The following is an 18,508-nucleotide window of genomic DNA, read 5'->3' as shown; positions in this document are numbered from 1 at the left end:
GGAACCTCACTGGTCTGATCCAGCAGGGCTCTTCTGGTGTTCCAATGAAGGCCTCGGCTTCTATGCCCTGTTGCTGGCCCTCCAGAGGAACTGGTTGGCCCCTGTCGCCTCCCCATGCTGGACTAGATGGATGGACCACTGGTCTGATCCAGCAGGGCTCTTCTTGTGTTTTCCCGCCCCCAGCCACTAGCAGGGGATGAGGGTTGGGGTTGCCAGAACCATTTTGGGACGCTCCTGGAGACTTGGGGGTGGAGCCTGGGGAAGACAGGGACCTCCGTGGGGTCCAATGCCGTAGAGAGCCCACCTTCCAAAGCAGCCAGTCTCCAGGGGAGCGGATCTCTCTCTGTCGCCTGGAGATGAGCTGTAATTCTGGGGGGATCCCCCGGTCCCACCTGGAGGAGGCTGGCATCCGCCCCCCCCGCGCCCCCCGGCGACTGCAAGCCCGAACGTCCGATGGGGGCGAAGCCAGCCCGGCTCTGGGCGCCGGAGAGAGCAGACAGGCCGGAGCGCAAACTCCTCCCCGCCCGGGGCGGGTCAGGCCCGGGGAGAAGGGCTGGGCGGCCGCCGCCGGGTGCTGATAAAGCGGCCCGCGAGGGCTCCGGGCTGCTGCTGCTGCTGCTCCTTCCCGCTGCTCCCGGGCCGGCCATGGCGATCTGCGTGCTGGTCTGGGCGTCCGTGGTGGGCTTCCTGCTCTTCCTGCTCGTCCGATTCGCGCGGTACTCCGACGGCGACTTCACCCTGCAGTGGCTGGAATGGCGCGGCAAGAAGCCCGGTGAGCGAGTGTGAGCCAGGGCGCGCCCCCGGCCCTCGCGTGCGCAACGTGGCAGCGCCGGCGGCAAGGGGCGGCCCCGCGGTAACGCCGGGGAGGTAGCCAAGCAGAGCACTTCGGCGGCCAAGCGGATGGGGGGGACGACTCTGACCTCTCCTTTGCAAGATCCCAAGCCTAGGTAAAGGTAAAAGTAAAGGTTCCCTTGCTCGAAAGCCAGTGGAGTCCGACTCTAGGGTTGCGGTGCTCATCTCCGTTTCTGAGCCGAAGAGCCAGCGCTGTCCGAAGACGCTTCCGTGGTCATGTGGCCGGCATGACTAAACACCAAGGCGCACGGAACGCTGTTCCCTTCCCACCGAAGTGGTACCTATTTATCTACTTGCAAGTTCTTGCTTTCGAACTGCCAGGTTGGCAGGAGCTGGAACTAGAGGTGGGAGCTCACTCCTAGAGTGCCTTGCAAATCGGAGTTAGAAGTAGGGAAGCCCAGCAGGGTTGCCACAGGTCCCCCCTGACCATCGGCAGGGGAATTGGTGGTGGGGGTAAGGTTGCCGGATCCAGGCTGGGAAACTCCTGAAGGGTGGACCCTGGGGAGAACAGGGACCACCTCAGTGAAGTACAATGCCATAGAGTCCACCCCCCCAAAAGCATCCATTTTCCCCATGGGAGGGAAGTTATCTCTGTAATCTGGAGATGAGCAGTAATTCCGGCCGATCCCCAGGTCCCACCTGGAGGCTGGCATCCCTAAAACCCAGCCTTTTAGGATGTGTGTGGGTCTCTTTAGGGTGAGTGGGGGTCTTGCAAAGGGACTGGGCGTTGGCTTCCCCCCCCCACGCACCATTAACCCACTAATGGGGGGGGACCCTTCTCCTTGATTCAGTGGGTCAGAAATCAGCATGAAGGGGTGTGTGTGTCTCTTTGCAATTACAAGCCCTAACAGGTGGACTGGGCATTCCAGCAATTGCAAACACATCCTTTTACCAGTTTTTAAAATCGTACTGGCCAATGCAGTTAAAACTGGAAGTAACTAACAAGGGAAGCTGGGCTTATCCCTTGCTAGATAATAAATAACTATAAAGTGCTATGTGGGTTTTTTTTAAAAAAAAAAATTGCTGACAAAGGGGGGGGGAAAAATCAAAGTAGGCAGCCCTATTAGACTAAAGGAACAGAATAAATTTAGAGTCAGACTGACAAAGTTTTATTCAGGGTGTGAGCTTTCGTGTGCACGCACTCTTCGTCAGACATTAAAATAGAATTACAGATTGCACTTGTATGTATGCTTGTTTTTTTTTTTTTTAATTTATTTTTTCAATTTTTAACAATTCTAACACTTCAAACAGTGAACAATTAATTTTCCAATTACATTCACATCCTGTAAATAGTTCCTGCGTATGTACAACGTTATAACATGTTCAAAGAATTACAATACATTACTCAACACACTTCCGAATATGATTTCAGTAGAAAGATAACAGACTTAGCGTAAACTTGATAGGAACATTAGGAAGCATCCCGAACTATTGGAGCGGTAAGAAAGAGAAGAAAGAAAAGGAAATATTAGAGCTAGTGGAGATGATATAAGTAAGTAAGTATGAGAATTTGCGGAACTGGACATTGCATTAATCTTATATCCATTTGTGATATTGAGACCAATCAGATGAGATAAATTGTTTTTGTGACAGATAATCTAGCACTGGGTACCATTTCTCTATGAAATTAGACTTTATTGGGTTTTGTGACATGCAATTTAGTTTGTTGGAGACTGCATCCATTAAGTAATGAGTCCAAAGTTTCTTATACCATATTTCTACTGAGGGTGCCTCTTTCTCCTTCCAGTACAATGCTATTGCTGTTTTGGCTGCATCTAGAAGGACTTCTATTGTGCATCTATGTACCCTTGAATTTAAATTTTTCAGGCCAGATATTCAAAAACAAAATTTCCGGTTTTAGTGGAATTTGGACTGAGGTGATGGCTTGTTGAAATAGCCTGCAAGATAGTGAGGTGTTCTTTAGCAGACAAAAAGAATGATAAGAAGGAAATGCCTGCAAGCACGTGTTAGAAGCTTCCCGAGGGCTTATGAAAGCCAAAATGTTTGCAGGCCCGTGTTTGTCGTGCTCGGCCTTTCATGGGAAGCTGTAGTGCCTCTAAAGTCAAATACAGAGGAAGAACCAGCATTGTATTCAACCTTGCTTGAAACTATGGTAGAGTGCTAAGGTCCCCAACATTTTTCAACGGGATGGTGGGAGCAGCCACAAAAATGGCTGCTGGAGGCAGGGCCAGCAACAAAAATGGCTGCCGCAAGAGGCGGGGCCAGCCGCAAAGTATCAGGGAGTGAGGTTATGTGTAACTCTGGTAGTAGGTCTTCGGCATTTTAGGCAGAAGCTTTGCTTAAGAGAAAGCCTCTTTAAAAACTGACATAGTGGTGAAAAATATTTTCTTGCATGCGTACAGAATGAGTATGCATCTTGAGCTAGATGCCCTGTCTCTGGTCGACACCAGAGGGGCCCCCAGGTGGTGGGAGAACCAGCAGACGGCTGCCTGATGACCGTAGTTGGCGCACAGGGACATACGGGAGGAGAGGGTCCCACTTTTTATATCCCGCTTCTCTCCAGTTTGGTGCCGTGGTTAAGTGCGCGGACTCTAATCTGGGAGAACTGGGTTTGATTCCCCAGACCTCCACTTGCACCTAGCTGGATGACCTTGGGCAAGCCGTAGTTCTGATAAGAGCTGTCCTTGAAAAAGAGCAGTTTCTGTCAGAGCTCTCTCAGCCCTGCCTCCCTCACAGGATGTCTGTTGTGGGGAGGGGAAGGGAAAGGAGTTTGTCAGCCGCTCTGAGACTCCTTCAGGTAGTGAAGGGTGGGGTATAAATCCAATCTCTTCTTCTTCTTTTACCTCACAGGGGGTCTGTTCTGGGGAGGGGAAGGGAAGGGAGTTTGTAAGCCGCTCTGAGATTCCTTTGGGTAGTGAAGGGCGGGGTATAAATCCAATCTCTTCTTCTTCTTCTTTTACCTCACAGGGTGCCTGTTGTGGGTAGGGGAAGGGAAGAGAGTTTGTAAGCCACTCTGAGACTCCTTTGGGTAGTGAAGGGCGGGGTATAAATCCAATCTCTTCTTCTTCTTCTTGACAAGCTGGCATAAGGTGGGAATCAAACCCGGTTCTCCCAGATTAGAGTCCGTGCACTTAACCACTACACCAAACTGGCTCTCTGGCTACACCAACTGGCTCAAGTCTGTTGTACACAGGGCCGGCTCACCAGCTAGGCGTTTGCCTAGAGTGCAGGCTGGCCCTTAGGGCGCCAAACTGGACCCGCCCCCCCTCCGCATCCTCCCCGCCACCGGAACTGCCACCGCCTGCTGTCCACACCCTTTCACAAGCCCGGGCCGAGAGGCCGGCCTTGCAGCGCCTCACGAAGACCTCCAAGAGCCAGAGGAGCTACTGTTTCCCAGGAGTGGCGGCGGGAGAACCAGCGGCGGCAGGCGGTGACCAGGGGAGGACCTGCAGCTGCTGGCCTGCGGGGAACACACGGGAGGCCTGCAAAAGGGGGGGCCTCTCTGGAAGAGCTTTCCTGGCGACTGCGCAGGCCTGCTGGGACACCTGGGGTGGGCGACTTTCTGGGTGGGCGGAAGCGGACTCCCCCTCAGGCGCCGGCCTGGCCTCCGGAAGGGGCTCGCGGTGCCCGGTGTGTTCCCCAATGTGTTCCCCGCACATGACGGGCTGGCTGCTGGGCGGAGTGCTCGCTTGCTACACCTCTGGCTGAGGGGCCCCGCCGACCTCCGGCGCCCCCGCCCCGCACAGCCCCTGCAGCAGCGCCCTCCGGGTGAGTTGGGGTTGATGAGGGGCCTCTACTCCGCACCCAGGGCTCAGCCCAGCTGCCTGCAGGAAGGTCCCCAGGTGGGCGGCAACCCCTCAGCATTGTCTCCCGTCCTGCGCAAGGTGGAGATCTGCAGGGCCGCTGTGTGTGTGTGTGTGTGTGTGTGTGAGTTACCAGCCCTCTCCTTCCCGAAAAAGCGCCTCTGGGCACTGGCCTGCGGGAAGCGCCTGGGCAGGCCGGGAGAGGGGAGAGGCGCTTTGGGGCCACCACCCCTCGGGGCACCCCTTCCCAGCGGCTGGCGGCGGTACCGCTATGGCAATTCTAGGCACAACTCAAAGGAGGTACATTCCTTTAAAAACCTTGTTACATACCACTTGTAGTCATGGCCACTGTTCCCTCTAGTCTATGGAGTCTTGTGAGCAAAAATTCTACTTTGTAAGCTATTGGCATTACAGTTGTCTTCCTTGTCTCCAGGCCCCGCCTAGAGGTTGGCAACCGCATAACTGGGTATGCGGGGGGGGTGGTGCCAGAAGGTAGCCCCACCTACGGCGCAAAAAAACCTCGGGCTGGCCCTGGTTGTACACACAGTTTATGAAACATTTCATACTCTGCCACTGACTAACAGACTAGCTTGGTGGTTACACTTAGCACTCTCAGAATAATACATGGGCGGCTAAGTGCCATTTATGATTTTAACCATACAACCAGGAATCAGCTATAAACATATGTGTGTATTCAGATATTGACTTTGGTTCAGTAATGGCCACTGCTTAGAAATGCATGCTGGGGGAAGGAAAAGCTGTTGATGTCCTGTTATTTTGCTGAAGCCTAGCCCACGGACAGGCCTCATGGCCTTGCATTTTGTTAGAAGTCCAACACAACATATTTCTGATATTAGCCAGCTTAGCTAAAATGGTGAACAAAAGACACCCTGTCTTATAACAAGTCAAATAGATACTTTTAGAACTTCACAGTCTGGGAGAGAGAAGCGCCCATTGTGTAGTAAAAGGTAGAATGAACTGTACTTGGGAAAGCCCGGCCCAAAAGGTTTTCCACCAATCAGAGACCTGTTAGGTCAGAGTGCTGATGTTTGATGGAACCAACAGCAATGTTTTCTTTGCTTATGTCATCCTGAGTATAAAATCCTATGTCACCCATTGTAACACACGAAGAGTCTGTTGGGTATTCAGGGGTTCCAAAACCTTGAGATCTGTACTCTTCAGAGGTCATTTCGGGGGGGATCGCAGTTCCCCCGGGTGAGGTGCAGGGGGCGGGGCACACAATGAAGCTCCGCCCCCTGCTTCCGGCCGCCCCACTTCCGGCCCTCATTCAGCCAGGAGGAGGCAGAAGAGGGAGGGTAAGTTGCTTCCTCCCCGCCTCTCCCCCCCCCTGCCTGCCTGGGGCCAGGGAGGGCCTTGGCGGGGCTTCCTCGCACTCCCGCCAGCCTTGCAGGTCCACCGCCGGGCCTTATGATGTCAGGGGGTGTGGCATATGCTAATGAGTTATGCTAATGAGTTCCCCTAGCTCTTTTTCTACGAAAGGACCCCTGGTACTCTTCCTTTATTAATTAATAAATATTTTAGTGTTTTCCTCTCTACAGAACTGCTGAGTGTGTTTCTCAAACTGGGCTGGGAAAAACACTGGCGGGGACACAGGTTGTGTGTCTATCAAGGCCACCAGGTGCTTTTAATGAATGCTTTTAATGAATGCTCAGCCCAAAGAGGCTGCAGCTAACCTGTGGAAACTTACAGCTTGAGCACACATCTCGAGAATCAGTGTTCCCTCTAAACTGAGTTGGTGTGAGCTAGCTCACAGTTTTTTAGCCTCTGGCTCGCACTTTTTTGTCTTAGTTCAGGAAGGATGGGGCTCCAGAGCAAATGAATTTATGCAGTAACCAAATTGCTCACTCACAACTTTCATGCCAGTAGCTCACAAAGGAGAATTTTTGCTCACAAGGCTCCACAGTTTAGCGGGAGCACTGCTCGAGATCTGTATGTTCTGATCCTTACACCGTGCCACCAACCACTGCCCACTTCCACACGTCAAGCCTTTATTGAAGGGACTGGATAGCCGCCCAAGTCGCCCAGCCTAGCCGGAGCTTGTTAGAACTGAGAAGCGAAGCAGGTTCAGCCCTGGCCAATATTTGGATGGGAGACCACCAAGGAAGTCCAGGGTTGCTACGCAGAGGCAGGCAATGGCAAACTACCTCTGCTCATCCCTTGCCTGGAAAGATGGCATTAAATTCTTCTTCTTCTTGAACGGACTGGACCTTCTTTCTCTGTTTGTTTGGCAAACCTAGTGATTCGTAGTCATGGCACCCCGATCCTTTTTTATTTAAAAATGGATATGACAGACAGGGCATCTGAGTGAGCCCCCCGCCCCCCAGTCCTTCAGCCGTGAATTGATTGAATTCAGTAATGTACCCCGAGGTCCCTCCTCTGGTCAGTTGTGAACCTGTTGCTGGTCGGTTTTACCAGTGACCCCAAATTCTAGTATGCTGGGACCTTTCTCAGCCATCAGAGGGGTTTTCAAACTGACTCTATTGCAGTTGGGCGTGGGAGGCTCAAGTTCCAAAGCTAGGAAAGGAGATTCTGGGTAGACAGAGAAGAGGTGGTCGGCCTGTTGGGGCCTCCTCCTCTGCCTTGCATCCTCAGTAGGAGGCAGGGGTGGGAGGCTTACTGGAACAGCATCCTGTGGCAGCATTTCCAGCTGCGTGGCGTTGCCACATTGCGGGACTGTGACGTCCTCCTTATTGGGGAGGACTGGTTTCACTTTAAAAGTGTTCTTTATTTTGTTCTACTAGGGTATATCCTGCTGCCACCAGGAAATTTAAGGCTTTCCAAACCTTTATACTTTACTTCTGCTCTTACTGGTCAGGTAGACCGAGGTCGAGGCTTAAGAGGAACTTTGTGGTTCTGAGGAAGTATTTCTTTCAGAGCTGGTATATTTGAATAAAAGAGGATTTATTGAAATAATTCATAAATAAAAGGGTGGGACAAGGTATCTAGTAATGTGTAATAAATGAACAATTGCTTGGTGTATCACACACAATATGCTCCCTTACTGACAGGCAGGGGTTGTTTCATAGAAAAAGAGCTAGGCCGCTCTCACTGTCGGGAAGTTATTCCTAATGTTTAGCCAAAAACTGCTTTGATTTAATTTCAACCCGTTGGTTCTGGTCCGACCTTCTGGGGCAACAGAAAACAACTCTGCCCCGTCCTCTATAGGACAGCCCTTCAAGGACTTGAAGATGGTGATCATATCACCTCTCAGTCGTCTCCTCTCCAGGCTCAACATACCCAGCTCCTTCAACCTTTCCTCATAGCACTTAGTCTCCAGACCCTTCACCATCTTTGTTGCCCTCCTCTGGACACGTTCCAGCTTGTCTATACCCTTCTTAAATTGTGGTGCCCAAAACTGAACACAATTCAACCTCCCAGAGTGGTTGTGAGGACGAAAAGCAGGAGAGGAAAGCGACATAAGCCGCTTTGGGTCCCCACTGGGGTCAAAAGCGGGGTTAAAAAAAAAAGGTAAAGGTTCCCTTGCGTGAAAGCCAGTCGAATCCGACTCTAGGGTTGCGGTGCTCATCACCGCTTCAAAGCCAAAGAGCCAGCGCTGTCTGAAGACATTTCCGTGGTCATGTGGCCGGCATGACTAAACACCAAGGTGCACAGAACGCTGTTACCTTCCCACTGAAGTGGTACCTATTTATCTGAAGGAATTACACGAGACAGCTCTCTTGAGGGTAGAGAAATCTGTCTGCCTTTCAAGGCAGCAATAGTTTATTTTATACACACTCTGCCCCCCACCCACCCACCGTGAGGTGAGGCTGGGGCTTGCACGTACAGAAACGGGAAAACAGATACTTTAGGCAAAGATGTCTTAAGGATGCTTACATAGTATAATAATTAACGAGCTACTCTCAGCTTTAAAATGCCCACCGGTACAGGATGTGCAAAGGTCAGGACTCTTACTGGATCAGAGTCACTGATCAATCCAGATGTTTACAGAGTCTGGAAATATGGGCCCGAACCAGGACAGGTGTGCCTTATCGCTGATCCTTGCCCACATTTATCTACTTGCAATTTCTTGCTTTCGAACTGCTAGGTTGGCAGGAGCTGGAACTAGAGACGGGCGCTCACTCCATCATGTGGCAAACTCGGGTCTCGAACTGCTGAACTACCCACCTTCCACAGCCTACAGATTAATTAATTAATTAAATATCTTTGCCAATGGTTATCTTGATACTTATTTACCTCCTTTTTTGCCCTCTCTCTCTCTGGACAGAAGAGGAACTTTTCGGGAAAGTGGTCTGGATAACGGGAGCCTCCAGCGGGATTGGCGAGGAGATGGCCTACCAGCTAGCGAAGATCGGCTCACGACTCGCACTCTCGGCCAGACGGGAGAATGAACTGGAGAGGGTGAAAAAGAAGTGCCTGGGTAAGAGGCGTTTATTTGATAATAATGTGTATCTGGAATTTTATTTTCAGCAAATTGGGTGCCGATTGTAAGAAGCATGAAACAGCAGCAGAATCCTTTGTGTGCCCTTATCGGCAAAGGATGAGATGGTTAGACAGTGTCATCGATGCAACGAACATGAAATTGAGCCAACTTCAGAGGACGGCGGAAGACAGGAGGGCCTGGCGGGAGATGATCCATGGGGTCGCGAAGAGTCGGACTCGACTGTGCGACTGAACAACAACAAATCGGCATGTACCGGAAGTCATCCTCATTTCAGCTAGGTTTCAGTTTTGCAAAGGTAAAATACCAAGGACATTTATTAAACCTGGTAATAGCTGGGGAGGAGGGCAGAATATTGCCCCACCTGTCAAGCAACTCAATCTTCTTGCCTGGGGCAGGATGGGTAACTCTGGGTAGTGGCCGTGGCTCAGTGGCAGAGCATCTGCTTGGCATGTAGAAGGTCCCAGGTTCAATCTCTGGCATCTCTGCTTAAAAGCATCAGGTAGTGGGTGATCTGAAAGACCTCTACCTGACACCCTGGAGAGCTACTGCCAGTCTGAGTAGACAACTACGACATTGATGGACTGGTGGTCTGATTCAGTATAAGGCAGCTCTGAATATCCTAGCCTCTGACCTGGTTTTGCAAGACCAACTCTTCTCAGGGGGAAGACCTGCCTGACTTCTCTTTCCTCCCACAGGGCCACTTAGGACCAGGTCATCTTTTTGAGATTCATAGGTGAACAGAGAGTTGAATCCAGGACTCCCAACACTCTAGGCACCAAATCCCGCCAGTTCTGTTTAATTCATGTTGTCTGTATCGGAGCAGCTGGCCTGAAGAACTGATCAAGAGTCTACACTGCCATGTATGGCAGTATGGTTTTAAATTGTGTCTAATTGGGTTTTATATTATATATTGTATTATTATATTGTATTGTTTTATATTATTATGTAAGCCGCCCTGAGCTGGCCTTGCTGGGAGGGCGGGGTAAAAATCTAATTAAATAAATAAATGTTAATTGGCAACCAAATGGCTGCCAAGTTTCCGGTCGTTCACCCCTTGGGCAAAGCAGTCAGTGGCACATCGGACCAAGTGGGTTTTGGCTCCACGAAAGTTTCTGCTGTGATTTGCCTTGCAAACCTAATGAGGAGGGCTTTAAACTAAATCCTATGGGGGAGCGAGACAAAAAACCACAGAATGTCGGAGAACCAGGTTACGCACAGCTCTCATTGGCAGAAGCACTGTTTAACAGGATGCCTTTTAATCTGCACAGACAATCGGAAGCCCTGCTGGGTGCAAGCAGCACCTAGCCCTACCCGCTTTGAATAAAAATATGGGCACCAGGAAGGGTTGCGCCCACAGGCACCATGTTGGGAACCCCTGATCTAAAGGCCCTCCCTGGAACAAAATTAGAGGGAGCTCAGTGGCAGGAGTGAAAGGTGAGGATGCCCCCCCTTCTGGGAGACCTGCAGGTCATTGGATGCACGTCAGGATGCTGGAGGGGGGTGAACTCTGATCAGATCTGGCAGGACTGTTCTTGGGGTCTCACACTCAAAGATTAGTTAGGATAATAAATATGCACAGAGTATAATAAATATGCACATCGCTTCTAAAAGTAATCTGTTTCCCCAATTTTTATTTGTTTGTTTTAATTTAGAAATCAGTCAACTAAGTGACAAAGACATCCTTATTGTGCCGCTTAATCTGACCCACAGGAGTACCCATGAATCTGCTACAAGCACTGTCCTTAAGTATTTTGGAAGGGTGAGTCTTCCCTGACTCTTTTTGGTAGTATAACTCAGGTAGGTCAGCCCTTTGCTGGCCGTGCTTTGGACTAGGGCAGGAAACGGGTCCAATGCTAATGCTGCCTAATGTTACAGTAATGTGTCATCATTTCTGTGTGGAATAATCGGGCACGTTCTCAAAATGGGGGGGGGGGAACTGGCTTTGGATGAGGCTTAGAGTGGGTGGCAGGTCAGGCAGCGTGGCATCTCTGCAGCTCCTCACTGGCCCTGTGCCTGAAGCCAGGCACAGTAAAGTGATTCATGCTTCCGAATAACGCTGCCAGGGGGGAGGAGGAGGTTATTGCTATGTGGTAACATTGGGCAGAAGTAGCCGCAGCACTTAAGTATCTGAGTGTATCCATTGTACAGCCTGAGCAGAGAGGATTTTGATGTTCAGCATTAGTGCAACCCTTTAGGGTGCAGTTGTAAGCAGACCCATGAGCTTCGAAGCCCGTTAGAGGTCCCAGACTATCCTCAGTTTGCTCATGCCTAACCGGCCATACATGGCCCGATTCCTGCAAAAAGTAACTCCTGGGTTATACTTTTTTTATCTGTATAGATCAAATTCCCCTTGATGGTCCTTTCTGATGTACGATGCATGCAAAGAGTAAAGGTGGTTACTTTTCCCGGGTGCAGAAATAGCTCGTTGCAATGTTGAGCAATTTGCAGAAGATTCTTTGCGGCTTTCCCCCCCCACAGCGCACTGCTCTCCCGCCCCACCTTCCCCCTGTCAGCAAAAGATAAGACATAACCTTTATTCCTGTTTTTTCTTCTCCTCCTCCCTGATACTCAGGCCTGTAGCCAGAAATTTTTTATTGGGGGAGGCAAATGAGTACACTGGTGGCGAACACACCATTATTTGTTTATTTTATTACGGACGAGCTACGATGTGGTGCAAAGTCTCCACAAAGGATCATGCTGCGAAGAAGGTTAAGTGATAATCCATTTTGGTAGATTCAGGTGGGCATCCGTGTTGGTCTGAAGCAGCAGAACAAATACCTATGGAATACCTATATTATGGACGGGTAATTTCCATTTTTGTTTCTGTCTCTAATGGGCCCTTCCTGGCAACTAACCGCCCCCCCCCCCCAATATGTAATGGTTGAGGAAATTCTGTCTCACCGTATCTGAAGAAGTGTGCTTGCATACAGAAGGTTATACCTTGAATAAAACTTTGTTGGTTTTAAAGGTGCCACTGGACTCGAACTTGGTTCTGATAATCCATTTTGTTTAAAACCAAATGTCCCTATTTCCCAGTGGCCACCTACCTCATTGGGTAGTGGAGAGATGGAGGAGGAGAAAGGAGGGATCCCATCACCACACGTCCAGAGATGCCGAGAATCCAGGAGGCAGCTCCCATGTGGTGTGCAATCCATGGCAGGTGCCTTGCCCTCCCCCAGGGGCTGACTCCTGAGGAAGCCAGCTTGGGCTCCCCTTCCCTGCTCTCCTTGGCAAAAAAGGGCTCCAGCTGTGGTATGCAGGATCCCAGCCAGGCTTTGTCTCTCCATGTCACGGGCATGGATGAGGATGAGCTGACAGGGCCTGCAGAAACCACAGCTGGCCCCTCTGAAGCAGCAGAGGAGGATAGCTGGCAAGTGCCTGTAACAGCAGTCTTCACACCTGGCCCAGGTAAGAAGGAAGAACTGCAAGCTGAAAGTCCTCCTGACTCACCCCCACGTGTGACTCGTTTAAGGGAGTTACTTTGGCAAAACTTAGCAACCAGGAAAAGAGAGGCCAGGCTACAGGGGAGACGCTCGGCTAACCCAGAGTTCTAACAAGAGCCTGGCCAATCGTGTAGCTGGCTAATTGGTAGCAACATTTAACTGCACACTCTGGGCAGTAGTCTTCGTGGAAGCAACAAGTCAGTTTCATGTTGCTAGCATCCACTCTGGCTCAGCTCTTGTACCTAGATCTTCAGACCCCCTGGCTTTGGCTCTGTGTTCCTGGCTCCTAACCCCGGCTTGGCTTTGGACTATGTCTCTGGTTAGTGATTAGGACTTTGTGTTTCTGGCTCCTGACCCCGGCTTGGCTTTTTGTACTTTGCACTGTCTTCTTGGTTCCTGATCTTGGCCTGTTTTGGACTCCCTTTGACTGGCACCCCAGCTCATGACACTCCACGGTGGCTGTGCCTGCACCTGCCCCCCCGCTTCTTCCCCATGCTCACAAGGTTCCAGCTTGTTTTGTGCCTCGCTGGGAAGCAAATGCGGGGGGAAGGAGAGGAAAAAAGGCATGGCTGAGGGGGCTGGGCACATTCTGGAGGGAGCGTCGCCCTTGTGGGCCCCCTCGAGACTACAGGCCTGGTGGTGTTTTGCCTGTTCTAGTTGCAGAACTATTTGAAAGCATGGTTCTAGATGTTTGCAGTAGATAAGAAGTGGTATAGCTATGTATTGCAATTGCTGTGTTCCCTAATTCAGTTATTTAGTGCATAGCAGATGTAGAACTTTTTAATTTGCCCTCCTTTTCTTTTCCATGCCCCCCTTACTAACTTGGTACAACATATGGTCCAGTTCAGATATGACTTGAAACACTGCTATTTTTGAACTTGGGTTGGCTTGTAAATTTTTCTCCCTCTCCCAAAATACTAGAACTTGAGGGCATCCAATGATGCTGATGGGCAGTAGGTTCAGGACAGACAAAAGGAAATAGTATTTTACATAGCGAATGATTAAAATGTTGAATTCACTGCTGGAGGATGTTGTGATGGCCACAATGGGCAGTTTTAAAAGGGGATTAGATTCATGAAGGATAGGGCTATCAGTGGCTACTAGCCATGGTGGTTAAAAGGAACCTCCAGTGCCTTTGAATCCAAGAGTCAGGGGATGACCTCAGGATCTCTGTCCTGTGGTTGGCCCTCCAGAGTCACTGGTTGGCCACTGTGTGAGACAGGATGCTGGACTAGATGGACCACTGGTCTGATCCAGCAGGGCTCTTCTGATGATCTAATGAAGGCCTCAGCCTCTCTGCCCTGTTGCTGGCCCTCCAGAGGAACTGGCTGGCCCCTGTGTGAGGCAGGATGCTGGACTAGATGGACTGCTGGTCTAATCCAGCAGGGCTCTTCTTATGTTCTGATGAAGGCCTCAGCCTCTCTGCCCTGTTGTTGGCCCTCCAGAGGAACAGGTTGGCCCCTGTGTGAGACAGGATGCTAGACTAGATGGACCGCTGGTCTATTCCAGCAGGGCTCTTCTGATGTTCTAATGAAGGCCTGGGCCTCTAGGCCCTGTTGTTGGCCCTCCAGACGAACTGGTTAACCACTGTGTGAGACAGGATGCCGGACTGGATGGACCACTGGTCTGATCCAGCAGGGCTCTTCTGATGTTCTAATGAAGGCCTCGACTTCTCTGCCCTGTTGTTGGCCCTCCAGAGGAACTGGTTGACCACTGTGTGAGACAGGATGCCGGACTGGATGGACCACTGGTCTGATCCATCAGGGCTCTTCTGATGTTCTAATGAAGGCCTCGGCCTCTCTGCCCTGTTGTTGGCCCTCCAGAGTCACTGGTTGGTCACTGTGTGAGACAGGATGCCGGACTGGATGGACCACTGGTCTGATCCTCACTGTGTGAGACAGGATGCTGGACTGGATGGACCACTGGGCTGATCCAGCAGGGCTCTTCTGGTGTTCTAATGAAGGCCTCGGCCTCTCTGCCCTGTTGTTGGCCCTCCAGAGGAACTGGTTGACCACTGTGTGAGACAGGATGCTGGACTGGATGGACCACTGGGCTGATCCAGCAGGGCTCTTCTGGTGTTCTAATGAAGGCCTCGGCCTCTCTGCCCTGTTGTTGGCCCTCCAGAGGAACTGGTTGACCACTGTGTGAGACAGGATGCTGGACTGGATGGACCACTGGGCTGATCCAGCAGGGCTCTTCTGGTGTTCTAATGAAGGCCTCGGCCTCTCTGCCCTGTTGTTGGCCCTCCAGAGGAACTGGTTGACCACTGTGTGAGACAGGATGCTGGACTGGATGGACCACTGGGCTGATCCAGCAGGGCTCGTCTTATGTTCTTTTTTTTAAATTAAAAAACCACAATTTTATTAGGATATAACTTCAAATCAAACAATAACATTTTATCAATCATTTTATATCCTTTTCTACCCATATCCCCCCCCCTCATCTTATCCATAGAGATTTTTCAAGTCAAGCAACAGTTGTTGCGAGTTCTTCATTAGGAAGTAGAACATATCAGGTGTCACAAAAAGTAATGAAAATACGCAGTCGCATTCTGTGTAATAGGATTAGTGCAGCGGTGTAAATCTGTGCATGATTTGTACAGGGATTCTCACAACCGTTCCCCACTATCATTTCCATTTCTATAAAAGTATTCCCAATAAGTCCTTTTTAGTCCCATAAAAATCTTCATTTGCTGTTCCCTTTGCATTCCAGTAATTCAAGCGCCCTGCCTACCTCTCCCATAAACCTTATTCTAAAAATTTCATGTTCTTTTTAAACAAGAGCCATTTTGGGTTCCCCGCATTTGGCTCTAGTGGCCTCTGTGGCAAACTGGTGCGTTGGCATACTTTGTCATTTGATTTAGCTATTGAGACTGTGCTTAAATGGAGCGGTAAAAGCTTAATTCGTCCTCCGTCTCACCCCAGATTGACGTCCTGGTGAACAACGGTGGCCGAGGCCAGTTTTCGCTGTTTGTGGACACCAGCGTCGACGTCTACAACGCCATAATGAAGATCAACTACCTAGGCACCATCTCCTTAACAAAGCCTGTCCTGAATCACATGATTGAGAGGAAGCAAGGGAAGGTGGTCACCATAAGCAGTGCCCTGGGGATCATGGGAGCTCCCTTGGTCACTGGCTATTGTGCCAGCAAACATGCCCTCATGGTAAGTGGGTTTTTGTTCCCCAGTCTTCCGATTTCACGGTGTGCAGCAAGAAACTTCCAAACACAGGAAAGGGGTCTTCCATGTAAGGGGGAGGGGAGAGAAGAAAGAAACAAAAATGAGGACCTCTAAACAAAAAGGCAAGCAATAATGATATGAATAATTGCGTAAATGAAAAATGTATTCAGAGGGTAGCCATGCAGGAGAACAGCTGGATTCGAGTCCAGTAGCCGTTGTAGTATTTATTACTATGGTCAGCAAACAGTGTAGTTAAGCAATAAGCAATGAAGAATATTTCCATTATAGAATCAATTATGATCCCATAAACATCAATAGAACAAGAAAGGAAAAAAGATATTTTCAAATACTAAAAATCCTATATATAAAATTAGCACAGTTTAATAGAATACAACGGCATAACTACTTCTCCAGTGAAGAAGGTATAGTTTTTTGCTATTGAGCAGAATTAGGTTGTTGTTGTTCAGTCGCACAGTCGAGTCCGACTCTTTGCGACCCCATGGACCAGCTCCCGCCAGGCCTTCCGGTCTTCCGCCGTCCTCTGAAGTTTGCTCAGCTTCATGTTCGTTGCATCGATGACACTGTCTAATCATCTCATCCTTTGCCGTCCCCGTCTTCTTTGACCTTCAATCTTTCCCAGCATCAGGGTCTTCTCCAGTGAGGGCTCCCTTCTCATTTGGTGGCCAAAGTATTTGAGCTTCAGTTTCATTATCTGGCCTTCCAGGGAACAGTCAGGGTTGATTTCTTTGAGGATTGACTGATTTGTTCTTCTTGCAGTCCAAGGGACTCTCAAGAGTCTCCTCCAGCACCATAGTTCAAAAGAATCTATTCTTCAGCGCTCGGCCTTCCTTATAGTCCAACTCTCGCAGCCATACATGACTACTGGGAATACCATTGCTTTGACCATGTGGACTTTTGTTGGCAGGGTGATGTCTCTACTTTTTATCATGCTGTTTAGGTTTGCTTTCCTCCCAAGGAGCAGGCGTCTTTTAATTTAATGGCTGCAGTCACAGTCTGCGGTGATCTGGGATCCTAGGAAAGTGAAGTCTGTCACTACTTCCACGACTTCCCTTTCTATTTGCCAAGGAGTGTGTTGGCGTGGGAAACGTCCAGTAACGACAAGTACTAGGTTGCTGGTGCAGACTATCTATAGTGGATTTATTTACACAGAATATACACAGTTCATTTAGCACTCTCCAACTCCAATATCACCATACAATCCGGCAGAGTGCTCCGCAGCAAGGCATTCACAGAGTGAACATCTTCTAAAGTACTATACAGACTTATATACAGTGTCAGCACCAATCAGTGACCAGTGCTGACTCATGGTTGCATCATGCTGGCTGATGCAAGAGACATGCAATCTCTGCCTGGTAACAGGGTCATATGATACATTTAGCTGTCACCCAGATCAGCATGATCTTTACCACATCTTCTCATAGACTGTCATCTTGTCCCATACCTTACAGTATACTGACACGCCTCCCAAGATGACATCTATGACATATATAACATCTTTTTCAGCTTTTGGAATCTGTTTACATTTACACATTTAGTAAACATGTCAGCTACATTTACATCAGAATCACAGTGCTGTATCTCTATAAATTTATTGTTTACAGCCACCTTTACATTTTGATATCTGATTAGAATGTGCTTGCTCCTGGTTCTAATCCCTTGATTGTTTGCAAGTTGACTTGCTGCAGTACTGTCACACAGAACTTTAATTGGCAACACAGACAATATGTTGTAATCTTTTAATAGTTGATTAAACCATTCAAGTTGTATCACTATATCGTTTATTGCCGAGAATTCCGATTCGCATGAGCTGGTCGCTATGTGCGTTTGTTTGATGGATTTCCATCCTACCAATGCACCATGGACAAATATTGTGTACCCTGATGTTGACTTTGCATCCGGCCTGTCCCCCCAGCTGGCATCAGTGAAAGCATACAGACTCTCTTCCCTTGAGTCTACCTTTAACACTAGCTTCTCATGTGCAGTGCCCTTTAAGTATCTCAAAACACGCTTCGCTGCCACCCAGTCCTTCTGATAAGGACAGTTGCAGTGTTGGCTGAGCAAGTGAACAGCAACAGAAATGTCAGGCCTGGTACAACAGGATAGATACAATAATGAACCTACTAATGACTGGTACATTTCTTTGTGAGGGAATATATTTACATTGGGCTCCTTACAGTAGGAAGTAGTCATGGGTGTGTCAACTGCTTTGGCCTCACCCATACCAAACCTTTGGACTAAGTCCAATACCTTCCCTTCCTGACAGAGAGCAAAGTTACCTTCTTGATCTCTGGTAATTTGAATACCCAAATAATTTTTGTATCTCCCCCAAGTTCTTCATTTTGAACACTGCTTGCATTGTGTTAATGAACCATTGCAGCTGTTGTTGAGTACTGTAAACCACACATAAATCATCAACAAAACTGAGGACATACAAGGTACCATTTTCAACTTGTTTGCTATACAGGCAAGGATCAGAGATGCTCTGTGCAAACCCTTTGCTAATCAGTGCTTTGTTTAAACATAATTCCCATTCATGCCCACTTTGTTTAAGGCCGTACAAAGCTTTGTGTAGTCTCAAAACAGAAGTATTTTGACCAGTGCAGAACCCTGGAATCTGCTCCATATACAACTCCTCCTTGAGATCAGCATTTAGGTAAGCTGTCTCTATATCAAAGTGGTGAACCTTCATTTTATTTACAGATGCCATGGCTAGTGCCACCCTTATGGTCTCATTTCTGATAGTGGCTGCGAATGTGGCATCGTAATCTAAATGCTCAATCTGACTGAAACCGCGTGCCACGAGGCGAGCTTTATATTGCACCCCCC

General features: G+C 49.2%; 1 protein-coding gene across 1 annotated transcript in view; it reads left to right on the top strand.

Annotated features, from left to right (window-relative positions):
• Positions 1–539: 539 nt before the first annotated feature.
• The window catches only part of LOC107120399 (dehydrogenase/reductase SDR family member 7-like), a 29,165-nt gene continuing 11,196 nt past the window's right edge, over positions 540–18,508 (top strand). The window contains exons 1-4 of the mRNA XM_015423086.1: positions 540–772; positions 8,863–9,015; positions 10,692–10,798; positions 15,407–15,646. Coding sequence (XP_015278572.1) covers positions 646–772; positions 8,863–9,015; positions 10,692–10,798; positions 15,407–15,646 — 627 coding nt within the window. The 5' untranslated portion in view covers positions 540–645. The remainder of the gene's footprint in view (positions 773–8,862; positions 9,016–10,691; positions 10,799–15,406; positions 15,647–18,508) is intronic.

The sequence above is a fragment of the Gekko japonicus genome, unplaced genomic scaffold, assembly GCF_001447785.1.
Source record: "Gekko japonicus isolate JY-2015 unplaced genomic scaffold, Gekko_japonicus_V1.1 scaffold345, whole genome shotgun sequence".
In the NCBI taxonomy this organism is placed as follows: domain Eukaryota; kingdom Metazoa; phylum Chordata; class Lepidosauria; order Squamata; family Gekkonidae; genus Gekko; species Gekko japonicus.
Note: the sequence above shows the minus strand (reverse complement) of the source record. Positions and strands in the feature narration are given on the sequence as shown.